Raw genomic sequence first — 11925 nt, 5'->3', positions numbered from 1 at the left:
TATTTAGTTATCAAACTTTCACGACATGAATCCAATGTTTGACGAGTTAACATAGTTTGAAGGGTTAACCCAATTAATTTAGATTTTTTTCTTTTTCTCCATTAATTATTTTCTTCATGTTGGTTTTCTTCTCTGTTTTTTTCTTTTTACTTAATCTATTTAATTATTATACTTTTATGATACAACCTTGCAACCAGACTCATATCCAATGTTATTGGGTCTAGTTAATTATTATATTTTTATGATACAACCTTGCAACTAGACTCATATCCAATGTTATTGGGTCTGGTTTTACAGTCAAACTAACTTAAACTTAAGTCATGAAAGTTTAATGTTATTATTAATATTATAAATATTACTCTTAGGTTAGACATTGCAGCCAAATCCAAGACTCTTGGATATAGCTTTACAGAAAAACCTAACACTTTTAAATCTTAACATTTTTTTAATATTTTTTATGGAAAAAAAATAAGAGCAGGTTATCTAATAAGTGTACTCTACACGGAGATGGAAGAGATTTCATTATTCCTCAGAAATCATTTGAAGGAAGATAATAGCTTCTTGTTTTTTTTTCTACCGAGAGCGGCTATGTGAGTTTTGATGATGTTTAAGAAGATTCCAGGATAGGTATTTGTAGCGAAGGATGGAGATCATAAAGATGCCAACCATTTATTGTAAAATATTTATTATTGGAACTATTATATATATTAAAAAAAATGAAAGAGAAGGAGAATATACTGTTCACCTAAACATAGTTCCTATGAACAAGAATATTGTTTTCTCCTTCTTGGCCTTAAATAAAAAAGCTCTTTGCCATGTGTTAAGATAGTCTTTCCCTTGAGATAATTTTGGTGTTCTAAAATTAATTGGGAGCAGAATGGGTATTTTGTGTTTGAATTGAACAATGAATTTGCCACACTACCCTTTAAAGCAATTAATTTTTGAACTTCTACTCAGCGTTAATTTTGTATTTTCAATTAAAAATACTTAGCCTTATAATAATAAAAAAAACAAATGGGAAAATAGGGGGCCTTTTGTTTTTGGATGGCTTAAGCTTCCTCTTAACGTTTTTTCTATGAATACGTGGTGCGTACATTGATTAAAGGTCTATTTTGTCACTTGGCAACCATGTTTTTTTTTTCTTTTTTCCCCTTTTTTCTCAATATTTGTGACCTGCCACCTAATTTTTTAATTTAAGCCCTCAACTTGTATTTATATAATTTTTGGTTATATTTTTGTAATAATTTATGAAATTATTTTTTTATTTTAATTTCATCTTCATTTAATTTTTTGTTTTGTTAAATTTTATTGTCATTTTTTATTGCCATCTTTTTTATTTTAAGATAACTTTTAGAGTTGCATTTTATTTTAGATTCCACCCTCTATAATTTTTTTTTTAAATAGATTTCATTCTCATTCTTTTGGTTTTTTTTTTTTCATTTTGCTCTACAAAACTTTCAAAAGTAGTATTTGTCGTGGGTGTGCGCCACAATATTGTCGAGAAACAATAAGGCTTTTATCGTGTCATTTGATGAGGTGTGATGTTGCTGGGAAAGAAAAAATATTTTGGTTTAATTATAAAATTATAATTAATGTTTATAAGTTGCTACCTAATATTATGGTCACTAAAAACTTATGATCTGTGAGAGTATAGATAAATGACTAATTGTACAAGGAAAATAAACATCATTTTCAGTGCATCATACCTAAGATAAGTTGCATTGTTGTTTGATTATTTTTAAAGACAGGTGTTTATTTGTTGGTCTCGTTTACAATTCAAAATTGATCTCCTTTTACGAGAGACTTTTTATCTTATTGGATGAAATTCTAACCGTTCTAAAGTCAAAATTAAAGTTTTACACCTCACAGATTATTAAAGTCTACATCTAAACTCTAAAAAAAAATTGTAAAGGAGTTTTTGATATTTTAATTAAACCCTAATGGATAATCATAAATTGATTACAATATCCATTTTGTATTTTAAAACATGAGAAATAAACAATCTTTCTTTTTATGAAGATATACTTGGAAACATTTTAGGATTTGGCCGCATGAAAGAGAACAAAACATTTTTTTTTTCTTTTGTCTTTTAAAAAGGGAAATTAATTTAAAAGGTTTGAGATTTTTTTTATGTTTTTTTAGAAAAGTTTTAGAGAAAACTAGGTATTTTAATAATGAATTTGTATCTTACACTGCAAATATACAACCTGATATTATATAAAATTGGTAGGAAAATATTTGAGAAAATTGCAAAATTTTTAAAAGGATTTTTGAATTTCTTTTGGATTTTTTTTGTTTTTTAATATTAGAATATATATTATTATAAATAAATAAATATTAAAAATATATGGGTTGGGCCAGTATCAACCCAACATATTTTTTATTGGGTCTGGCCCAGCTCGACCATTTAAGCTGGACTAAATCAATTTCGACCCATCTTGAAGGTTAATTAATTGTAGAACATGATTAGTAGTTCACATTTTGCATGCAACCAAAATGGTTGCAGACTATAGAGGGGAAGAGAAGCTTGCCTAGTGTAATAGGTCGTGGCAGCGATGAGAAGGTCTGGATGGTGGCTTAGGAGGAGTTGTTGCAAGAAATGATGGTCGGTGTTGGTCATAAAGGGAAGAAGAAATGTTTTAAAGAGGAGAGAGAGAAAGATGTTCATGGTGACTATTCTAAATGCAGGGGTGGCCGACTAGTGGTTTTGGTGACATGTGATAGAGCTGGAGGAACGGGTAGTGGCTGAAAAGACACTACCTTTTCACTGTTGCCTTTTCAACCACTACCCGTTCCTCCAGCTCTATCACATGTCACCAAAACCACTAGTTGGCCACCCCTGCATTTAGAAGAGAGAATAGAGAGGAGAGAGAGAGAGACAATAAAAAATAGAAAAATTCAGGGGAGGAAGGCTAGTTTTTAGCTAACTTTGGACCCGATTTTCTTCCTTATCTGGCCATGAAATCCATTGGTATTTATAGAATAGAAAGAGGGTAATCTTGTCTTTAGTAGAAAAAAATTCTGCCCTTAATTCAGATGAAAAGAATCTCAACCGTTACATGAATTGTCAAATCTCACAATTCAAGGTTTTCTGAGTTGGTTACTTTAGGTTGGTGCCATGACCACTGTGGTGCTCTCACAATTCAAGGTTTTCTGAGTTGGTTGTTGGTGTCATGACCACTGTGGTGTCAATCAGCTTGAATGAACCATATGGGCTTATGGAGAAATATCATGTGAGCATTTGCAAGCAAGTTTGGTCAAATTAGATGGATATAAGATATTAAATGCACCTGTAAAATAGATGACTTAAATAGCTTTTTGGGGAAGATAATGAACAGTGATGAGACAAGATGAGACAACATGTAGTCTAATCCTTTTTTCTTCAAAGTTCAATTTAGTTCTCCAGCTTTCAAATTTATTTTAATTGCACCCCTAATTGACCTTGAACTTTTGATTTAATACAATTCAGCACCGATCGAACTTCAATTTGAACCTCATATTTAGGCATCTTTTACACTTTGGTTCCTGGTTTTGGATTTATGTAGTTTAATCCCTAATTGACTGTTACACTTTCAATTTCACCCTTGATTTTTGTCACTTGCACTCTTATAGTTCGACGCATTTTGCTGGTTAGTCATTAGCTGTGAATGTTTTCAATTTGACCCCTAAACTTTAATTTTTTTGCAATTTTGCCTCTGATTTCAATCAATTAATTTTGTGAAAATTAAATTTGATCAATTAAAATTTTAATCTTCTTAATTAAGCTTGAATTAAGCTCCCAAACTTAATTTTCACCAGTTAATCCCCTAATAAATTTAATTTGACCCGCTTCTCAAGCCACCTCCTCTTCTTCATCATCTATATGCCACAAACTATGTTGCCTTCAAGATTTGCATGTTTGTGTTGATAAGTTGATTCTACTACCTCTCACTCAAAAATCTTTAGCCCAAGAGCAGAATGAGAAGTGGGTTGATGATGTATTGGACGGATCCCTTGGGGTCTTGGATGTTTGTAGCATGGCTAGAGATGCCTTGTTGCAAACAAAGGAATGTGCTCAGGAACTTCAATCAATCATGAGGAGAAGAAGGGGAAATGAATTTGTGTTCTCAGGTGAGATTCAGACGTACTCGACCTCTAGGAAGGTGGTAAAAAAGACAATCCACAAGGCCTTGAGTGATCTGAAAGATATGGGAAATAAATCATCTTTCTCTCCCTTCAACAAAGACCATGAAGCTGTAGCCATAGTTAGTATGCTTAAAGAAGTGGAAGCAGTCACTCTCATTGTGCTCGAATCTCTCCTGGTTTAGTGGCTGGTCCTTGGTGTCCAAGCTAATGCACCCCAAAAGAATAGCTTGTGAGGCAGAGGAAGCAGAAGTTAATGAATTTGAAAAACTGGACTCTGCATTGCACTCTCTTTTATAAGAAGACAAGCAAATCTGATAACACAGTGCCGGTCGAGAATGTGCAGCACCAACTTAAAGAATTTGACTTTAAGAAGGACTCGAAAGCCTTTACAGGCGTTTGATCAAAACTAGAGTCTCTCTTCTCAACACCTCTGTAAACTAGATGTATTTATATCTATACATGACTGAAATATATACAGAATATACATAGCATTTTCAGCAAATCTTGTCTCTATTTTCATTTGCTTATGCTTTTCCTCACAAAATTTAAAAGATCATTTAGTTTTTTAGTTCGAGTAACTAAACCTTTTGCATTTACTTTGAAGGGAAAACAATGCAGACAAATATGCCACTTATAGTTCCAATTTTTATCACCCAGAATTACAGAGAAATCTTTTTTTTTTCTTCTGACAAAAGTTCTCTTCGCGGTCAGAATCTCTAAAGGACAATTCTTTCTGAAAAATCTGAATTTAAATTATAAATTCCTACTTCTAGCTATGAACAAGGATATTTATTAAATGGATTTGTTAAGTTTAAGAAAACTTAAATAAAAAAATTAATAATTCCGTGAGTTAAATTACTGATCAAAGGAAATGATTTTCACTGATAATCACTGTTTGAATATCAAAGGCTCTAAGCTGAACGAAGGACAGTCGAACCGTGCTGCACACTTGCTGGCCTCAGAGTAGATTAAGAATTCTAACATATCATGAAGGCTGATAAATCAAGTATGTGGATCTTGCAAAGTTGTTGAGCAACAATCAGGCCTATTATTTAAGAGTTCTATAAACGACTTGCACGTTTATATGAATTTTTATTCTATCATTTGATCTTGAACAGATAAAACAAAGAGACCCCTCGTGCAAGCATGTTCTGGATAAATGGAAATTGCAGGACACTTCTATCTAGAAAATTGGTTTCAATGAGGCTTTGTTATTATCTTAGCTCTCATCCATGGAAATTGTGTTCCATTTCATTGGTTTATAAGCAAGTCATGGCGCTGTTTCATTATTCTTCAACCGTTTTTTTCTTTTATAGTTTATAATTGGAGGTTGATTTCATTTGTCTTACAGGCGTTTGAAGTTTGAAGTTTGAAGTTTGAAGTTTGAAATTTGTTTTTCTTGATTTTTACAGGTGCTTGGCTGCATTTTCTATTACTTCGCTTTCTAACAAGTTCTTTGTCGTTTTTTCTATAAACATAACTGAAATTCTTATAAGAAAAGGCCATGCTTGAGGAATACAATCGGGCACCAATACTCTAAAGGAGAATAAGTTGGTTCTTCTAATATCGAATTTCCTTGTCTTAGCTCATAAATAATCTGGGACCTTAATCATTTAGCACGATATGTGTTGGGAAAATTAGGAACAGTCGGATATCAATTTACCCGAATCAATTTAGCGGAATACAATTCATAATTCACAAGTCTCAATTCTTTCCCTCTTTGTGCAGTAAAAATAGAATCAAATAATGATAAAATATAATATATATAATCACAAAATCAATACCAAGATTTTAACATGGAAAACCCGATGCGGGAAAAACCACAGGACCGTAGTCCACCTAAAAACTTTCACTATCAACAAATAATAGGTTCACAATCATTCTTCCTCAGATTCAACTAAGAGATACAACATATATATCATTAAGAACAATTTATTCTCGGATTACAACAAGATTAAAGGAGAATTATTTGAGAAAAACTCACAATACTGACAGCCCCGTTTTCTGTCAAAATGGTCAGCTTCCACATCACCAATGTTCGATCTAACCGTTCAGAATGAAGAGTTACGTGTGTAGAAGCTGCTGTTAAAATCTCAGCCCGATTCAACAGTGAACGAGCTGGAAATCAAAGAAAGAATACAGACTGCTGTGCTGCCTCTTCTTCTCTCTTGGTTTTCTTCTCCTCTCTTTCTCTCATGGTTTTCTTCTCCTCTCTTCTATTTTTAATTCTGTCACTACAGTATCAAAACTACATTAATTTTAATACCTAGAGACAGCAATTAATGTGGTGGTCCTACCATCACATGGTGCGGAACCACACACAACAATATAAAAAGTAATGGCACACACATGGTAGACTCAAATTTCTTCATATCAAAACAATGAAAAATTCGATGGCTATCTTTTGGAAAGTAGAATCATCCAGCAATGGTAGCCAGTCCCTACCTGCAGCTCTGCAGCTCTTATCGTTAAGCTACAATTTGACAAGAGATACTGAAGCCAAGGATGGGGATCTTGTCTTCCTGTTTTACAACATAGGCTTCAGGACCGCCAATATTAGACACATTAATAAATCACCACTCGTATGTTGCAGATGTAATCACCACTCGTATGTTTCATTAACATTTACCATCAGTAATAGTTGAAGAGGATGGGATTCCTCATGTATTCCTCACCCCAATATATATAATGTAGATGCCAACAGATGGAAACCACGTTGAGTTGAACCAATATTTTCAATCATCAGACCTCTTCTCTGAGAAAGAAAAATGGTTGTCTCTCCAATCTGTCCCAAAACCAGCTTTCATGCTCGATCCAACAGTCTGCCCTCTAGACCACACCTAATCATTTCAGAATTTGAGGGAGATTGTTACCTGAGTGAGAGATTCACAGGCCACCTCTACATCATTTTCATTATCAATAGGCCACAAACTAAGTAGCCTTCAGGATTTGTATGATTCTGTTGATAAATTCTTACAACTGCCACTTAGACAACAAGGATTAATAGGATAACACAGGAAAAAAAAGTGTTGATGAGCTCCTAGATGGATCTCTCAGGCTCTTGGACGTGTGCAACTCTACCAGGTCTTGGACGTGTGCAACCCAAAGAATACATCCACGAGCTTCAATCGGTTCTTCGCAGAAGACAAGGTCTTGGCAGCGAGAGCAGGAAATACATAGCATCCAGGAAAGTAGTAAAGAAGGCAATAAAAAAGGCCTTGAACAACTTGAAGGGCATTGAAAACAAGTATACCTTCTCTAGTGAAGACCCTGAGATTGCTACCATGATTCGCATATTAAGAGAGGTTGAGTCCATCAGTCTCGCCGTGTTCGAATCATTGCTGCCATTCATTTCTGAAGCGAAGTCACAAGCAAAGAAAAGTGGGTGGTCATTGTTTTCCAAGTTGATACAACACCAGAGAATAGCATGTGAGGAAGAAGAAACAAATGTGAATGAATTTGCAGTGGCTGATGCTGCATTGGAATCTCTTCTCAGTCGCAATACAGATGACATGATGAATGTGCAAAAGAAGCTAAAGCAGCTTGGAGTTGTGCATTGAAGATCATGAAGATGGAATCCAAGGCCTCTTTTGCAGGACCATAAACATGATACCCCTTCATACTGAATACGTGAAATCAGTTTCATTTTTTTTCCTTAATGGTTTTAAAATATTGGGAAATAGATTAATTATGTCCATGACTTTGCGGAATCATAACAAGGAAATATACAACCATGGTGGCGAAATAAAAATAGCAATTAACAAATATAGTAGAAATGGCAACGAAAAGTATTCCAATACTAGCATATTTGGTTTTTACCAAGGTAATAAATTTATCAATACAAGCCAAAAGGGGCAGAGTATCAGGACAAAGGATCAGAATGAGCTCAAAAAAATATAAAGGGAAAAAAAAAACATCCACGGAGAAAAGTAACACAGGACGTGAGTGAGAGAGGGGATGATCCTTGACCTTCTGGATTGAGTTTATTTCAATAGAAGGGAGCCTGATGAAAGTGAAAAGAAAAGAAGAAGAAGAAGAAAGGGTGGTCAACAAGTTTGAATGTGCAGCTCCCACTTTTTGATGGTTTGGCGCATCCATCGAACCATTGTTTTCTCATTTTAAGAAGAAAAAAATTGCTTCGGATTTTTTTTAATTTTTTAATATTAAAAATAAAATACATTTTAAAAAATAATATATATATATATATGTCCGAACACCACTTCTATTCTTTTTGTCTCCCGCTTCATCTTACTCTGGGTAAAAAAAAAAGAAAAAAAAAACTTTCGAATTGAAGCATGGTACCTGAACCAAAATTATTCGGTGCAGCTTATATTAAAATTTGACAGTTTGTTAGGTTGTTTTTTTTTTTTTTGACCCACTTTTGGTTGGTGGATTATTTCAGGAGAGAGAATAATAAACATCATTTTGGCCCAAAGCTTCCTAAAACTTGAGAAGAGAGAGGAATTTGATGAAAAATAAAGGAGAAGAAAGAAAGTAATTGGTCTATCACATTACTATCACTAAAACCTTTCAAAAAAAAAATTCCATTAAAATATTTTTGAGCTCCTATTGGGCTAAAAACATAGATTACGGTTAGGAAATCTTTTTATTTAGTTCTATTTTATATTTTTTAACTGATTTAAAGATGTTTTGAATTTATAAACTAGTTTGTTGGAGGGTTAAAGGGTGTTCATTAGGTTTTTTTATGATAAATAGGTGGAAATTGATTTTTTATCTAAAAAATAATACCTCGACTTTTTAACCACTTATTTGGTGATTTTAATCTAGACCAACAAGCAATATGTCATTTGTCACTATACTTGAGGTGTTATCTATTTTATTTTATTTTTGAATAAAAAAATAAACAATGTATTATTTATCTATTTTTTTAATTAAAAAAAAGGTCATGAGCATGGGCTTCACCTAGTAAGTCCACCCATGTTTGGCATGATTTGTTATTGTCCATGTGCATTGGGTCGCATAAGCCTTGGCATTGGCAATTTATTTTTATTTGTTGGTTTTTCTAAGCATGTCTATTTTTATTATCATGTGGAAATTGTGTGGTGGTGGAAGTTGACAACTTTAGATTACTAATAAACTATATTGGTAAGATGCAATCATGCACCGTAATAACTCAGATCTTGTACATCTTCAAGATGTTTATCATGTCCCACGTATGAAAGAAAATGTAGTGTTTGTAGCACAACTAATATCAACAAGCAATGTTTATCATGTCCCACGTATGAAAGAAAATTTAGTGTTTGTAGCACAACTAATATCAACTATGTCTTGTTTGGTCCACATGATGTTAAAATATATCAGGATTGTGATTTTAACCATAATCTTGATCATGATGAGGAGCCAGATCAACAACTAAAACTCTTTTCTATTGATCCTTGGGGAAAAAAAAAGGTTCTATTATAATTTCAAAATTCAAATTTCAAAAAGTTTTTTGCTTCTATACAAAGAAAAAGATGTTAAAGAAAAGCTTATTAATTTTGATGATTTTGATAAGCCTAAAGTAGTTGGAGCATATATTAAAAGGATGTTTATATGTAATGAAAAGGTCTCACCAAGTTATATAGAAGAAAATAGCAATGATTCTGATCTTAATGAAGAAGATAATTCTAAATCTCCAATATCTTTAAAGAATTGTTCAAAAAATATACAAGAACAAAAGTTGGACGCAAAGCTAGAGTAGTCATCTACAAAGATGAATGTTGTTGTTCTAGTTAAAAAAAATTATTCATAACAGTTATTCTTTTAGGAGAAGAGTTTTAGTGGCTAGAGACTTTCCTCTACTTTATGGATCCAATGCTCCATCTCTTAACAAGGAAGAAGGTGTTGTGCAGAAAAAATGTTTAGGTTTAGTGAAAGAAAATTTTATGGCTAATAATGTTAAGGGTAGAAGCTTCAAGAGAAAATTTTCAAATCTTTATGATGCTAAAAATGCATAATTAAAAGATTTAATTGATAACATTAAAGATAAGCTACAAGAAATCAAAGGCGTGCAAACTTAAAAGTTAATCTCAGTTGAAAAAGCTATGAATCTAGTTGAAGGTTTGGAAACACGCACATGATTTAGAAGAATGCAATTGATGTTGAGCACAATGGTGAAACTACCTTTGCCAATGTCAAAGACATTTATGTTTGGTAATGATGGAATACATACAACATTAACATTATTAAGGCAGGATGTCATGAAGATAAGGAAAGCTAGAACATTAACATTATTAAGGCAGGATGTCATAAAGATAAGGAAAAAATAAAAGAATGATGACAAATGATATTGAGGGTAAGTACTAGAGTTTAATATCAATTAGGATTTAGATTCATAAGATTTAAAGTTTGTAAAATTTCTAATATTGTTAGAACTCTACAATATTAAAATTATTATCTATTGGAGTTTTATTATTGTTAAGAGTTAGCTAATTAATTATTTTTTATCTTAGTTAGATAAGGATAAACCTTAAATAAGAATAAGAATCTTAATATAAGTAGGACTTTTAAGGCTATATATAGTCACCTTAAACATTCAGAATTATAAATAAAAAAAACATATGAAAATAATAAAGTGAAAGTATTAGTTGTTGTGTTTTTCTTATAACAAAACCAACATGAGTTTTGTTCAACATATAATGGATAAATCAATCATGATTATCTCTTTTCTTTGGCTAATTGCTTGGTGATTGTTGGGTTTGTTGTGTATATAGGAGGACCTAGATAGGATCGACCTAAAGGGTGTTCCTTTATGTCGTTGTTTAGAGCTTTTTTTTCCAATGTTTTTTTATGGACTGTTCTGTATGGAGTTAGGTTCTCATTTTTTATCCTGGTCGACATGGTTTTGCTCATATTGACTTGGTAGAATCGGTTTGTATGAAAAGATGCGGTTGACCCAAGAAAAATATATTTTAAAATTTTAAACTTTTTTTCTTAATTTTTTTGGATTTTTTATGAATAATAAAATAAAATAACATTCGAGAAAATCTTAGTGAATCCAAAATTGGGTTACAACAATTATGATTATATACAGTTATAAAGAACTGAAATGGTTTGGGTAGAAAACTTGAGTCAGTTAAAAAATTATTATATTGTTTGTTTTGGGATACAAAATTCATTGTATAATTATTTTCTTTAAGGCATTGTTTATATTAGGAATTAGCTTTTTTTACCATAATTTTGATCATGATTTATTGTATTGATTATGTAACTATTTTATATGCTTTTTTAATGTTTATTTCCCTTAGGTTTTATTAGCCACAAACTTCACTTTTTTGTTATGGATAGTAAGATTATTTATGCAGCAAGTATGAGAGCAGCTGTAACTGCGATAATTATAGGGGTAGTTATTATTGAACAAGAAAGAAATAGAAATTATATACCAAGAGAACCACGTATAAATGCAATTGCTCAACGATAATTCTATATGGATAGTATTTTGAATTAAGGTGATAGATATTGCGTTGAACAAATTCTTATGAAACCAGTTGTCTTATATAAATTGTGTGATATTCTCACAATTCATGACCTATTACGATCAACTCAAAATGTGTTCATTAGAAAGCAAGTAATTGTGTTCTTAAAAATTATAGGCCAAAACCAAAGATTTTGTTTTATTGGTGGTATATACTATAGGTCTGTTGAAACTATTCATCTTTACTTTAAAATTATTTTAAAAGCAGTTCTTAAGTTATATAAACACCTAATTAAAGACCCACACGATACAGTTCCAGCAGAGATAATGAATAATCAAAGATTACTACTATTATTGTTATTGTTATTGTTGTTGTTGTTGTTATT

General features: G+C 32.1%; 1 protein-coding gene and 1 pseudogene across 1 annotated transcript; both read left to right on the top strand.

The window, feature by feature from the left end:
* Positions 1–3824: 3824 nt before the first annotated feature.
* LOC105140965 (uncharacterized) lies at positions 3825–4566 on the top strand (annotated as a pseudogene).
* Positions 4567–7169: 2603 nt separating this feature from the next.
* Positions 7170–7685, top strand: LOC105140964 (uncharacterized). The gene has a single exon (XM_011048015.1). It carries the CDS (start codon positions 7170–7172, stop codon positions 7683–7685), a length of 516 nt encoding a protein of 171 aa, XP_011046317.1.
* The last annotated feature ends 4240 nt before the right edge of the window (positions 7686–11925 follow it).

Source organism: Populus euphratica, unplaced genomic scaffold (genome assembly GCF_000495115.2).
Source record: "Populus euphratica unplaced genomic scaffold, PopEup_1.0 scaffold136.1, whole genome shotgun sequence".
NCBI classification, from domain to species: Eukaryota; Viridiplantae; Streptophyta; class Magnoliopsida; order Malpighiales; family Salicaceae; genus Populus; species Populus euphratica.
The sequence above is the reverse complement of the archived record's forward strand: the minus strand, read 5'-3'. Positions and strand labels throughout refer to the sequence as shown.

What these genes read in the sequence shown, in the direction of transcription:
- LOC105140964 (XM_011048015.1), top strand. Translation starts at nt 7,170, where the DNA reads ATGGATCTCTCAGGCTCTTGGACGTGTGCAACTCTACCAGGTCTTGGA.